General features: G+C 40.5%; 1 protein-coding gene across 1 annotated transcript in view; it reads left to right on the forward strand.

The window, feature by feature from the left end:
* REPS2 (RALBP1 associated Eps domain containing 2) overlaps positions 1-14498 on the forward strand; it is a 239499-nt gene extending 225001 nt beyond the window's left edge. Inside the window, exon 19 of the mRNA XM_029929616.1 lies at positions 9009-14498. Coding sequence (XP_029785476.1) covers positions 9009-9077 — 69 coding nt within the window. The 3' untranslated portion in view covers positions 9078-14498. The remainder of the gene's footprint in view (positions 1-9008) is intronic.
* The last annotated feature ends 951 nt before the right edge of the window (positions 14499-15449 follow it).

Here is a 15449-nt window from a genome sequence, read left to right on the forward strand (position 1 = left end):
GGGTCTTTTGTGGTTCCATACGAATTTTAGGATAGTTTGTTCTAGGTTTCAAAGAATGCTGGTGCAATTTTGATTGGAATTGCATTGAATGTGTAGATTGCTTTGGGTAATAACAACATTTTAACAATGTTTATTTTTCCGATTCTTGAGCATGGAATGTTTTTCCATTTCTTTGTGTCCTCTTCAATTTCCTTCATAAGTCTTCTATAGTTTTCATCATACAGATCTTTTACATCTTTAGTTAATTTTATTCCTAGGATTTTTTGTGCAGTTGTGAATGGGCTCAGTTTCTCGATAATGCTTTCTGTTTCTTCATTATTGGTGTATAAAAATGAAATCGATTTCTGTATGTTGATTTTGTGCCCTCTGACTTTGCTGAATTCATGGATCAGTTCTTGTAGGCTTCTGGGGGAGTGGGTCGGGTTTTCCATGTAGAGTATCATGTCATCTAGCACATTCCCATCAATACGATTGATACTGTTTGTGATCGTTTTATGTATTTGAGTGCTCCCGAATTTGGTGCGTAGATGTTTCTAATTGTTAGCTCTTCCTGATGGATAGACCCTGTAATTATTATATAATGCCCTTATTCATCTCTTGTTACTGCCTCAACTTTAAAGTCCAGTTTGTCTGATATAAGTATGGCTATTCCAGCTTTCTTTTGACATCCACTAACATGGTAGATATTTCTCTGTCCCCTTACTTCCAATTTGAAGGTGTCCTCACGTCTAAAATGAGTCTCTTATAGATAGCAAATAGATGGATTTTGTTTTTTTTTTCCCATTCTGATACCCTATATCTTTTGATTGGAGCATTTAGTCCATTTACATTGAGTGTTGTTATTGAAAAATATGGGTTTAGAGTCCTTGTGTTCTCTGTAGGGTTCATGCTTGTAGTGGTGTCTCTGATATCTTGTGTTCTTTGCAATATTTCCCTCATAGAGTCCCCCTTAGGATTTCTTGTAGGGCTGTTTAGTGGTGATGAATTCTTTCAATTTTTGTTTATTGGGAAAACCTTTATCTTTCCTTCTATTCTGAATGACTGGCTTGCTGGATAGAGGATTCTTGGCTGCATATTTTTTCTGTTCATGACATTGAAGATTTCCTGCCATTCCTTTCTGGCCTGCCAAGTTTCAGTAGATAGGTCTGCAACTACTCTGATAGTTCTCCCTTTCTATGTTAGGGCCCTTTTATCCCTCAATTCTCTCTTTATCCTTATATATTGCCAGTTTCACTATGATATGTCATGCAGAAGATCAATTCAAGTTACATCTGAGGGAGTTCTCTGTGCCTCTTGGATTTGAGTGTCTGTTTCCTTCCCCAGATTGGGGAAGTTCTTTTTTTCCTCTTCTGACTAATTTCAAAGTTTCTTCAGTCCCATAGATACTTTTTTCTGTTTGATCCATTTTGATGTTTTTATTCTCTACTACAATTTTCATTTCATTCATTCTTCAGTTCTAGAATTTCTGTTTAGTTCTTTTTTTTATGATTTCTGTCTCTTTGTTGAACTTCTCCTTTTGTTTGTATAATGTAGTTTTCCTGATTTTGTCTTTTTGTGTTTCATTGTAGCTCACTGAGAATTCTTAAAATAGCTATTATAAACTCTTTATCAGGTAAAACAGATCTCCATGTCTTTGGGATTCGTTACTGGAAATTGCTGCAATATTTTGGTGATATCAAGTTTCTTTGATTTTTCATGTTCCTTGAAATTTTGCATTGCTGTTTTAATATTTGAAGTAGCAGTCCCTTTCTCCAGTCTGTACTAACTGCCTTCAGAGGAGAAATATATTTCATCAGTCCTGCTAGGGATTCTGAGGCTTTCTCAGAGTTTTATGGATGTATTCGCTTGACATTTCTTGCTCCCTCTTGTGGCAGAATTGTTAAGCTTGTGTGCTTTCTCCTGATCCTGCTAAACACCAGGTCAAGTGCTAGCAGCCTCTCTTTTGTTTTCCCAAAGGTGGCGCTAGAGCTCAGTTTTGTGTTCTCTCCCTGACTCCCAAATTTGGTCAAACGCAGCCTTTGTGTATGTGCTCACTACCCACCTGCCAGAATTTGCTGCCTAGCGAGTGTGGACAGGGATGCGGCTGCAGGATAGGGGTGTGTGTGTCAGTAAGGCTAGAGGTACGCTGGGAAGTACCCTCTGGGCGGCCCGAGGGTCCCTGGCTCACGAGTGGGCTTCTTGATGGAGTCCCACAACACATTCAGTAGGATCTGTGCCTTTTGAGGGTTCTGCCATTCTCCAACCTACTTTCCATCTCCCAGTCATATAGTTCACAATTCAGTACTCTGAATGGTGCAAGAGAAAATTGAGCCTCTTTGGCAGAGTCCCATATACGTGGGGAAGCTAGGTGCGTACTCACACACTCCTATTTCCCCCAAGGAAGAAATCATGGGCTGAGAAGATCTCTCTTGGCCCTAAACTGTGCTACCTTATGGAGAAGGGTGATGGAAATAAAATCTATCAGTTCTTCTCCAGCACATCCAAACTCTTTTTTTTCCCTCTAGCCTTGTTCTAGAACTGTCCTGCTGGAAATTTAGACTTCCACAAAGGCCCTATCATCCATGGGTGATTGTCTAAAACAGTGTTTTCCAGAGTCTCCCAGACTGTGCTGAGAGGGGCTAGAGCTGGCTCACAGGCCAGCTCAGCGTCCTGGGCTGGGACCAAGCAGATAGACAGGTGTGCCTGTCACCCCATGCATGGATCTCTTAGCGTACGGTGCTGGGGCCCCCAGTGCCCACCAAGACACTGTGCCCAGGAATGTGTGCCCAATCGTTGTTGAAAGGGAGACATGTATTATACAGCCATGATGCTGATGTCACTCCTGGTATTTTTGTCATTTTTTGATGAACTTTCATAGTGTTTTCCATAGCGGCTGTACCAGTGTCTATGAAACACCTTGAGTTAAATTGTGTGTATAGTTTGAGATTAGGGTCAAGGTTTATTTTTTTCCCATATCAATATCTATTCTAGCACCATTTGTTGAAAAGAATTTCTTTTCCTCCATGAGTTACTTTGGTTGCCTTGTTAAAAGTCTAATGACCATATAAATGTAGATTTGATTCTAGGTTCCTATTCTGTTCCATGAATGTATTTGTTGATTCTTAACCAGTGCCACAGTCTTGATTACCGTTGTTTCAGAGTAAGAAAATCAGGTAGTATAAATTTTTAGGCTGTTTTTCTTTTTCAAAATTCCTTTGGATATTCTGGACCCTTTGTTTCCTATAAACTTTAGAATCAGTGTGTCATTTGCTACGAAACAGCTTGCTACAATTATGATTAGATTTGTTGAAATCCATAGATCAGTTTAAGGAGTATCAAGATCCAAACAATGTTGAGTCTGCCAATCTGCTAGTAGAGTACATCTTTCTAATTATTTTCATCTTGTAAAAATTTTTTAGCAGTTCTTAGTGTACAAGTATTACATGTGTTTTGTGAAATTTATTCCCATTTTGGGTGACACTATTGCAAATTTAATTGGTTTTAAAATTTTCATTGTCTCATTGAGTTTGTGAATGTTACAGAAAGCGATGTCAGCACACAAAAACCAATCCTAATATTATATGTAAGCAATAAACAATTGGCAACAGAAATATGAAAAACACTACCATTTACAATATCTTGACCCCCTCCTCCAAAGGAAATACTTAGGTATAAATTCATCAAAAACACATAGGATCTGAACACTGAAAACTATAAAGTGCTGCTAAAAGAAGTCCAAGAACTAAATAAATGGAGAGACACATTTGTTTTTTCGTGGATTAGAAGACTTGACTTAACATAGTAGTGATGTCATTTTTCTCCACAGTGATCTATAAATTCACTATAGTGCCAATCAAAGTGGCAGCAGACTTTTTGTAGGTGTAGATCAACTGAGCCTGTACTTTTTATGTAAGAGGCGAGAAACTGGAATAGCTGGAATAAATTTGGAAAAGAGCAAAGTTGGAAAAATCACTTTATTTTTTTTTAATGTTCATGTATTTTTGGGAGAAAGAGAGTGGGGGGGAGGGGCAGAGAGAGAGGGACACAGAGGATCGGAAGTGTGCTCTGTGCTGTCAGCACAGAGCCCAACATGGAGCTTGATCCCACAAACTATGACGTCATGACCTGAGCTGAAGTTGGATGCTTAATCGACTGAGCCACCCAGGCGCCCCAGGATTCACATTAGTATTAGGCATCAGTAATCAAGACGGCGTGGCCTTGGTGGAGGGATTGATGCATTGAACAGTGGAGGAGGATAGAGGGTCATAAAGTAGACGACCTGAATATAGCCATTCCATCTTTGACAGAGGTGCAAAATCAATTCATTGAGAAAGGGAATAATCTTTTCAACAATTGTCTTCTAACAGTGGGCCCTTTGTATTTGGGGGAGGGGGGGAAGAACCTTGATTGTAACCTCTGTTCTTATACAAAGATTAATATGAAGTGAGTGGGTCATAGATGCAAACATAAAATGTAAATGTATAAAACTTTTGGAAGAAAACATAGGAAAAAAATCTTCATGACCTGGAATTAGAAATGATCCTAAAAGTATAATATACAACAGGAAAATATTAATAAATTGTACTTCATTAAAATTAAGAACGTTTGCTCTGCCTAAAACACTGTCAGGAGAATTAAGAGACAAGCTACAGACAAGCAAGAAAAATATTTGCAACCCACATATTTGACAAAGGAGTTGTATCCAGGTTATATAAAGAATTCCAAACTCCGTAAGAACTCTCAAAACTCCAAAAATTCAACTTAAAAGTGGGCAAAGGACTTGAACAGACACTTCACCAAGTAGGATATAAAGATAGCAGATAAACAGGCGAGAAGATACTGAGTATCATTAGCTATGGGAAACCCTAATTAAAACCATGGTCACATACTACTATACACATATTAGAATTGCTAAAACAGAAAATAATGACAGTACCAGGTGCTGGCAACTGGGACTCTCCTGCACTGGTGGTAATGCAAAATGGTACCCCACTCTGAAAAGTCAGTTGGAAGTTTCTTTTTCCTTTTTTTTTTTTAATGTTTGTTTATCTTTGGGAGCGAGTAAGCAAATGAGCCGGGGAGGGGCAGAGAGAGAGGGAGGCACAGAATCTAAAGCAGGCTCCAGGCTTTGAGCTGTCAGTGCAGAGCCTGATGCGGGGCTCAAATTCAAGAACCACAAGATCATGACCCAAGCCACAGTTAGACACTTAACCAGGTGCCCCTGGAAGGTTCTTATGACCATGTGACCCAGTAGTCCCACTCCTGGGTATCCACCTTAGTGAAATGAAAACTTGTGTTTACTCAAAATCAGTATATAAATGTTCATAACAGTTTTATGTGATGCCCCAAACCTGGAAACAGCCCAGATGTACTTCAGAGGTTGAATGGGTCAAGTGTGGTACGTTCACACAATGAAATTGGACTTAGCATTAAAAAGTAGTGATACACACAACAAGTGGAGTGAAATTCAGACTTTATGCTGAGTGAGACCAGCCAGTGTCGAAAGGTTATATACTCCTTGATCCCTTATATTTGACATTCTTAAAAAGGTTGGAACTGTAATGTACCTTGTTTGTGGTGATAGTTACTCATATATACATGTGTTGAAATTTATAGAACTGTACACTAAAAAAGTCACTTTTACCATGTAATAAAAATTATTTTTTTTAAATGTCAGACTTCATTCTGTTTTGTGAATCTTGTATGTGACCTTGTTTTTGTTTTGTGTTTTATTTGCTGTTTTTCTCTCCTCTTTGCTTTGAAAGTGTAGGTCATTTTCATCTACTTGTTCTCTGTACTCAGTAAGCTCTTTTGATTTGGAAACCTCTATTCTTCAGTTCTAAGAGTTTTCTTGGTTTTGATTATCGCACATTTCCTCTATGTTTCTTTGTTCCACTGCCCTGTCCGTTTTCTTTCTTCTCGCTTGCTGATATTTCTCAGACATTGGAACTCTTAGCTTGGTCCTCTAATTTTCTCATATTTTCTCGTCTGTTTTCTTTCTACTCTTCTTCATTTTTGTCTTTTTGTCCATTTCTGAAAACTTACTTAATTTTAAATGTTCATTCTGTTGTTTAATACCAAGAGTTCAGTTTTTGTTCTCTTATTGTCTCTTTTTAAAGGTATTCTATTTTGGGGGTGCCTGGGTGGCTCAGTTGGTTAAGCGTCTGACTTTACTCAGGTCGTGATCTCATGGTTCGTGGGTTCAAGCCCTGCTTCAGGCTCTGTGTTGACAGCCCAGAGCCTGGAGCCTGCTTTGGATTCTGTGTCTCCCTCTCTCTCTACCCCTCCTCCTCTTGCACTCTGTCTCCCTCTCAAGAATTAATAAACGTTAAAAACTTTTTTAAAAGGTATCCTGTTTTCATTATTATAATATCTTCTATTAATGGTAGTATTTTTCTTCTTCCTGAATACTTGCTTTTTTATTATATATTTCTTATTAGATGTTTTCCTTCTCTATCTGATGGTCCTTCGCTTATATTTAGGAGGAGCATGAAAAGGCTCGCTGGAAGGAAGCACAGAGCATGTTGTGGGGCTTGTCAACTTTGAGCTTCAGTCTCCAGCAGTCTGGTTGGGCTGCATAGTTGGGCAACTTCTTAAGGCATTATCATTGGCTTGTTCTTTTTACTCTGATTGGAGTTTTCAGAGAGGAGACTTTTTGGTCGCGTACATGGAGGGGAAGATTTGTTTCATTGGAGAGAGAGGGCTGTGGGTCTCTGTATCCAGGATATTCATTTAATCTCCCTAGTTCCCATCCAATATCTTGCCCTTCACTGGGTCTGTGTACTGCTAATCAAGAGGCCCTGTGTTGTTTCTTTTCACGGAGTAAATCTCCAGTGTTCTGGCCTGGTAGTAGGAACGGTGTAGGGAGCTAATGCTTCCGAAGTGGACTTGGAGGTATCTGGTGCTGCCAGTTTGAGTCTTTAGGGACGTCTTCTCTGTAAAATCAGGTTGCTTCTTGTTTTGTGCCTATCTATGCTTAGCTTGTGTTTCAGTTTTCTGTACTTGATTTGTAGGAGTGGAAATGTACCAGCCCTAGCGAGGAGAAATGTGAAGACCCATCCAAATGGAGCTTTAGTCCCAGCCTCTCAGTCCATTCCCAGACTGCCTCAGCTTACAGGTGCAGAATCCCTTGAACAGAGGGGTGTTTGGGTCACCCTATGCAAGGACCCCGCCATGCAGCTGTGTTACAACTGGGAGAATGCCCGTATTTATTTTTCTTGGATTTGCTAAGTCACTTACTATTCCTCCATTGGCCTTTCAGCTTACAGATTTTATTTGTATCACTTGTTCTCATGTGTCTGTGACTTGAAAAACTTTTATTTTTTATTGTTTTGGAGGAGCTTTAGTAGGGAATGAGTGTGGTGTGTATGTTCAGTTGCATCTTTACCTGTAACCTGTCTGGGTTCTTTTGCTAGATGGTGTATGGTCTCAAGGCTTGGAAGATCACCCATAGCCTGGGGGCCCTAAATTTATGTCTCCAGCTCTGCTTCTCTTACCTCTGGTCCCTAGTCGTACAATCACAACTGCTCCCTCACCACTCTCTCTGAATATATCCAGTACACATGTCACATGCTCCCTTCCCAACCTTCCCTTTGAAATGCTGATCTCTCATCTTAATCTTGTTCTCAATTAATACCACTACTATCTACCCACTTGCTCAATCCCAAACCCCATTCCTTCTTTCCTACATTATCAGCAAGTCCTGTCAGCTCTAAACTCAAAATATGTCCAGAATTCACCCATTTCTCTCCATCTTTATGGTTGCTACCCTGATCAAAGCCATTTCGTTTCTCACCTGGGTCCATGCAGTAACCTTGCAACTACTCCCTGCCTGCACTCTTGCCCTACTTTACAATCTGCTGTCTACACAGTAGCCAGAGCGAACATTTTGAATTCTAAGTTAAGCACATGCATTCTCTGGTTCAAAACCCGCAGTTCTGTCCCCCTGTACTGTGAATGGTGTGTGGACTCCTTACTCCGTCCACAAGGTCTCTCAGTTCATTCAAGTCTCTGCTCAGCATTACCTCTGAGAAGCCTTCCCTGACCACCATCTTCACCTTTCTTTCTTTCTTTCTTCCAGGTTACTACCTCATCTTACATTATTTCCTTTTGAAAGTATCTTGTTCTTTATTGTTTTTCTCTAGCCATTTGGGTGTATGCCCTATGAGGGCATTGGTCTGATCTGTCTTGTTCTTTGCTGGTCCTGTCATTCCTAGAGCAGAATCTGGCCCATAGTAGATAGATCCTCAAAGGCTATTGGATGGCTGGGTAGGAGGGGAGGGTAAATAAACGCTTGTTGAGTTGACTGTTGGCACGTTGGTTCTTCTGGGGCATCTCAGAATTGAGCCTTTATATAGAGTTCTTTCCCATCTTGACTGATTCTACTTAAGAATGCTTTTACGTGTCCTCCTCTCTTCCAACCAATAAATCTGTTTTAGGGCTGAAAGTTTGAATTTCCAAATAGCAGATGGATGGTCCTCTTTTTCTTTGTCCCTGCCGTTAGCCATGCAGTCACACCTCAAGTTGCATTTTGTGCAGGAGCCAAGATGAGATTTTGGCAGACAGGCGGCCAGTGTATTTGCTCATCTGTCAGACTTGTGGGGTGTGGTGCTGGATTAGAAACGAGAGATTGCAGCTAGAAATTGAGTCCTGCTGGCTCACCTCGCAGTGTTAGCAGTCTGCTTTTGCTTTTCTGCTTTCTCCCAGTCTGTCTGTTGATTTTTAACATCAACTCCTGCCAGCCACTGATCCTATTAAAACTGCCAGTGAGATTAAGGCGGGGGTGGTGTCAGTCAATTTCATTTCCTCATCTTCAGAAAGGAGTTGAGAGATGACAAATTGTGAAGCTGCCTTTGTCTGATAACCAGCTTTAAATATGATGCCTGATAGTCGACTTGTCCTTGAGTCACGTGGGACTTCAGTGTTGTGGTGTCCGCTTACAAGTTTCTGTTTAATGTCTGATGAAGTATGGATGAACTCAGGAAATGACCCCTTTGCTTTTTGTTTTCTTCTTGTTTTGTGTAAATCAGGAGGCTCATCAAGAACGGATTGCATTGGAAAGCCAATTGGAACAGCTTCGTCCCGTCACTGTGTTGTAATCCCCAAGATTCAAGTAACAATGGGCGACTTTTTCTGCCAAGATCTTTCCTTTGAATGTTTCAACCCAACTACTTGTCATAGATGTCCAAGACTCTGTGAAAAGCTGTGAGCAGCAGAATATAATCCATATTTCCTTTTCTCTTATAGTTCACTTGTACGTTTTACTCTGGTGGAAAAAATACAATCGGTTATCACACTTGAAATTGTGATTATCAGTGGAATTTATCTCCCATTCTTAAGTGCTTCCTCAAGTTGTTAGATGTTGCTCCTTACCAAAAACCAATCTTCTAGCAAATGAAAACAAGTTAGAGCATTATTTATTTAAAGAATTTTTGATTTGTATAAAACCTCATAACGTGGTACCTTCTGTTTTGTTTTTGTATGTATATCAAATACAGTAGGTTGGTTTCCTGAATAATTGGGATTCCAACTGGATAATCTTTGGCATGATGATAAAAACTACAACTAAAACAAGAGCATCAGATTTAGATTGGCACTGTGCCCTCCACCACCATACGCCAGAAACTGCTTCTCTAGTGCCATTTTGACATTATATCTAGCTATAAATATTACATAACTATTGTTTTCTGTTGAATGGCAGAGATTTATTGGGTCTTTGCACCTCTGTAAAGTGCAAGTTTTGTCAGTGATCTATTTAACTTGGCCCAGCTAGGCCGTCAACTCACAGAACTCAGCCCTTTCATGTAAATTTTTGGGCAAGAGCAATCTGCTTTTTTAACTGCCTCACCCGATCAAACTGAACAAATAGTTGCCAGATCTCTACTTTTATCCTGCATGGGATAACATATCTGTAAATGCATGTATCTGGAAACTGCCTATCAGATGTGAGAGGTTGAAGAGATTGTTTGGACTCATAAATATTTTTTGCTTGAACCCAGGTATTCAACCCGGGGAAGAAGGGGAACTGGTTGTTACCGCAGTCCGACAACTCTGGTAGTTATTTTTGTCTCTTATTTTAACCCGGATTCTGATTCTATTGAGTACGAAGAAATAATGAACGAAAACCCATCTTCACTCTGGACGTACAACTGTCCGTTCTGTGCAAAGTGTCCTCTGGGGGAGTGGTTGGTTTATGTACCATCCAGCAGGGCCAAACGGACTCCTTTGAATGTGATGTAAAACCATGAGCTCATACTGCAGAAGCCAATGTGCTGTAGAAACTTTGTCACCTGCTCCCCCTGAAAGCTCAAGTTGAAAGTGGGAATTGATTGACCCTCACAGGGGTCAGGGCATGCCTGCTTTATCATCACTTGGAGAGACTGATTACAAGAAATACTGTCTCTTGTGCATTTTACTAATTTACCCATTTTTACAACAGAGGGGTGGGGTGTGTCTCTGGTCCTTTCTGAAGTGCTTTAGGTTAGATAGGTTTGCAGTATGTGGGGTCAAAACTCTGGTCTCAGTAGGTTGATGGCTCTTAGAATAAGTAGGTGTTTATTTAATGCTTCCATATTTTGTTTGCAAGCTTTATCAATAGCTTAATGACAGAAGAGAAAGGCTCAAACAGATGATGTTTTCCCAAAGAAAACAACTTGGTGGTTCTATTTTGTGCATGTTAAAGGATTTTGAATTGATTTGGTTTTAAAAATCAAAAATCTTGAACTGTTTGTCTATTTTCCCTTTCCTTCCCTTTTGGTTGCCTTTTCTGTCCCTCTGGAAGGAGTTTGGAGTCATTTTGAAACCATTCCTAAGATTATAAATGGGTGGTGCAAAGATTTTAGGTAACCTCTTTGCCCATGTCCTGAGACCTGGGGGCTGTAATGAATTTTATCAACAGCTGTCCTCATTGCAGACATTTCACAGCATTTTTACCGTTTGTAATATTCCATCCAGGAAAGACTAACATTTGCCCTTTATCTGATAATCTTCCAGGACATACACACTCACTCGAGATAGCGCTGCACAGCCACTAAGCGTGTTGGTGATTTATTGTAAGAATGTTGGTCTTTATTATACTTTATTATACTTTTAAGAGATACTGAGATGTTTTTCCCCTGTAAGGGTGAGTGAGACAAATTAGGATGTTGGGGTTTTGTTTATTTGGCTTGGTTTTCATTAAAGGAACAAACTCACATTGGACAGTTAAAGCTCCATGAGTCGCATAGTGTCCCCCATATTTTAAGATGAGTGGTGCATTAAAGCCCACGTCAATGATGTCTGTGCCCAACTTTCTTGACTGCATTTAACAGGGACCACAGTTTATTACTTGCTTAAAAAAGAAAGCAAATGCACACTATTATGATTACTTGACTAGTGCTCATTTTTTGTTCTTCTGTTTTCTTAGGATATGTACTTTTAATTTAGGATTATAACTCCTGTTAATGTTTCTGTGAGCCTTTAATGTGATTTGTAGGAAGGTTGAGTTACTGAAATCACCGTTAGCCCTCTTCTATAAAAGTACTCCCAAATTAGACCTGCTTGTTGGGCAGAATTCAGTGGACAGAACGTTGGTGTTGGCTTCGTCTATGGAGGTCTAATAAGCTTGTTGTTGAGTGGTCCTCCTCCACAGGGTCGTGGAGGCCCAAAACAAAGCACAGCAGGAATTGACAGCAGGCTTACTGGTACCCATGTGTCCCTCATCTGTGGCCTACTACTTTTGCCACCTCCCTGTCCAGCAGACATGAAGCCGAAGCAAAAGGTAGCTATCTGGAATGGAAGTGCGTGGTGTAATCGAGGCAGATACTTGCATTTGCTTTAGTTGGAAAGATCTAGCCACTTTATAAATATTAGAGAGGTGCTTTGGGCCTGATCGGGATAGGAGACATCGTAGCTGGAAGTCCATTTACTCTCATTGGAGAATCGGATATCCGAGAGGAGAGGTCCTGCACCTGTCTTCTGCAGGTTGCTCGTGGGGAAGCCACACTTTCTAGCCTGAGAATCCAAAGGAGGAGGTAACTAGTGGCAGAGTTGGGATGCCAGCTGATCTTGGGGACTCTAAGTCAAGTCCTCTACCCTCAAGCAGTACTCAAAATAGATTAGAAGGGTTTCTTCTATTTACCATGTTGAATTTTATTTACTTAGTAGGTTTTAAAGCATGCAAACATGTTTCAGTGAGTTTTAGATCTAGATATTTCTCTTGGATTGAAGCAAAAAATAAAATTTGAAGGGAAAGAGTATGATTGAACTATTTGTTCTTCTGAACACCTCACCTTTCATGATGCAATAAATTACTGTGAGTTTCTTGGCAGAACTTTTGACAGCTGTTGCTCTGAATATATTCCATTCCTGTATTCCTTATGGGAGTTTGTTTTTAAAATAGACTACTGCGATTGAAATGAATTCAATATGTAGTAACTTACAGTCGTCTTCGATGTATCTTCAGTTACGTGGGTTGCAAATGTTCAATTTCAGCATATTTTAGGGGAGTAGTAAAAAACATGAATTGTCCTTTGACTTCCTACCAATGTCTGAACTCTCATAAAGCACTCTTCTTTTCATATGTGACTTGATTCTATAGTTTGCTTATAAGTGATCATTTGTTTCTTAGAAACGATCTCACAACCATGGTAATAATAGATGTGGACTCAGAAGATCAGTAAGAAAATTACCTGGAATGGATGTTTTTCTTGCAATTAAGACAGGCATTTGCAGATGTCGTCTTCTAAGCAGTAGTTGGAAAGAGCTCAGTTACAGTATAACACCTCACAGCTAAAAACCTTTGTTCAACACAAACTTCAGTCACACCTCCTGACCAGACGTCTCCAAAGGAATGTGATTTTAAAAGTATTAAAAAAAAAAAGAATTTCAAATATCATAGCAACCAGATCTTCCCATATTATTGACAAGCAGGACTTGATAGGTGGTGGTTTGAACATTATGAATGTGAACAAAGTGTAAGATCAGTTGGAAGCTCTTTTTTCTCCTTTCATTAAATAGAAGAGTGGTGACTTTGCTTTCTCTTTCTGACTGCTTACCCTGTTTTAAATGTACTCTTAAACTCTGATTTCAAAAGGATCTCTTGAATTTACATGTTAGCTATGGGTGTTTTGTTATGTTCTTTTTTTGCACTGTGACTCGGTGTGCTTCAGGTTTCTAGTAAGAAGTGGGGATCTGCGTTTTTGGAATTCTAAGGTGGCATCTGACTTTGCTTTCAGCACAGGCTGAGGGCTACTGCCTGCCAGTGCCAGCGGCTCACGTCACTGATGGCACTTTGCGTGTGAGTCTCACTCTGTGAGCCACCCTGCTTTGCTTATTTGCATTGAGAAATGCATCTAGTTTTGTGACCCTTCCAAGAGCAAAAGAACAGACATAGGGGATCAGACTTCAAAAGCCGCACATAGGCCAAGGACTGCTGCCCTCCTCCAAGACAGGCTTTCAGCAGTTGCCTTACAAGTGCTCCGTGGAACAGCCAGTGTGTTAATGTGAGCAGCACAGCCCAGGGGCACAGTTCCTCTTAGGCTTACGTACTTACCTTCTGCATTTGCTAGCTTACGTGATGATAAAGCAGTCTTTTCTAAAAGGCATTGCAGGGTTTCAGTTGAGAGAAACCTTGATCTGCTCTTAATAACTGGAAAATGTATTTGTGTTTTGTGAGTTTTCCTGTCTTTCTCTAAGCTCAGGTCATGGCTGTGGGAAGCTGGAGAAAATGGGCTTATGACTCTGAAGAGCAGAGGACACGGGACTTTTAAGAGGGCTTGAATCAGAATTTGAGGGCAAATTCAACACTAGGGAAATTCAGGGACCAGTTCCAGCCTACTACAGTACTCTTTTGCACAACAGGATGGACCCTAAAGGTCCCTCCTAGAGCTCTGCACTTGGAATGGTGCTGCTGATGGAAGAACCCCATCGTGTGGCAATTGGATCAGCCGAGTTGTGTTGTTTTTGTTTCGTTTTAAGGCAGCTTGTATGAGGGCTTCAACTGTCCCCATCTTGGGAACCGGGCGTGCCCTTTTCTTCAGCACCGCCATTCTGTCTGTCTGCAGCACAGATATGTTTGGGAAAGCTGGAGGCAGGAAGGGCCATGTCAGTCTTCATCACAGTGGGCCAGGAGAGAGAATGAGCTGACGATCTATTTTAACCTCAAGAATAAGAGTGTATATTTTTTCACTGCAGGTACATTGAACAGTAAAATGAGTAACAGCAGAGTATATATTTGATGCCTTCTTTCTCTTTCATGATAATGTGCTAACAAGTTGTGTTAATGTTTTACTTAGCCAGAATTTTATTCATTTGCTAGGCTTTGGAAACATTATGTATATTGGTCTTAAAGAAATAAGCATAGGGTAACCTATATTTGGATTGTGACTTGTAGACTCAAACTAACCTTACTGCCTCTCTTTCACACTTGTTGAAAAGTCTGTGAAGAACATAGTAGGTGAAAAATCTCCAACTTTGGAAAATGTACATGATGTGAAACTGGAGAGCTATGTTAAAAATAAATGTATGATAACTAAATGTTTTTACGGAGTCTTGGTGTTGATGTATTGTGGCCTGCATTTGGTCTTGTGCATTTAATGGAAATGCTGTGGAAAAGAGTTAGAGGTCTTCCCAATTAAATCAAAGTCTGAGATTTGATTATTTTTACCTCCTGGTGATCTGAGCTGGGTCCCTAAATACCCGTACACCGTGAACACCGGATGATCATGCCTAACTCCAAGTGCAAGTTAAAGATCTGCATTGAGAACTTGGCCTGATGTGGAGCCCAGGTTACTTCATCCTCTCAGTATTCTTTTTGTTCAAAAATGTTCCCATCATCCTGACCTTAGCTGGAGTAGGGGTGAAGGTGGGGAGGGGTCAGGGAGAATGGGCTTGAAAGCCGACTAAATAATCTGGCGTCCGGTTGTGGTTTCTTACCTTTAGAATTGGAATCATTTGGGGCACTTGGGTGGCTCAGTTGGTTAAATGCCTGACTCTTGAATTCTGCTAAGGGCATGATCTCCTGGTTTGAGAGATCAAGCCCCAAGTTGCGCTCTGCGCTGACAGCATGGTGCCTTCTGAAGATTCTCTCTCCCCCTGTCTCTCTGCCCCTCCCCTGCTCGCATGCACATGTTCGCTCGCTTGCTCTCTCTCTCTCTCTCTCTCTCTCTCTCAAAATAAATACAATGAAATAAAATTTGATCAGTTTGAGGAGTCTACCAGTGTCCTATCAGATGGGGGTTTTATTCTGCATTGTGAATGCAAATGGTGGGCTGCACATAGGATATTTCTAATCTAGTAGTTCTAAATGCCAAACAAACTCTGGAAAAAAATCATCCATGATTTGGCTCGTAAGCTTGGACACTGGAGATCACCTAACGCTGACCTTTCCCAAACGCTGGTGAAAATCACTGGGTCCCTCACTTTAGAGATAAGGGATCTGAGATCATCTACACAAGTGCTTCCAAAATATGGTCCCTGGACTGGCAGTATCC

The sequence above is a fragment of the Suricata suricatta genome, chromosome X (genome assembly GCF_006229205.1).
Source record: "Suricata suricatta isolate VVHF042 chromosome X, meerkat_22Aug2017_6uvM2_HiC, whole genome shotgun sequence".
In the NCBI taxonomy this organism is placed as follows: Eukaryota; Metazoa; Chordata; class Mammalia; order Carnivora; family Herpestidae; genus Suricata; species Suricata suricatta.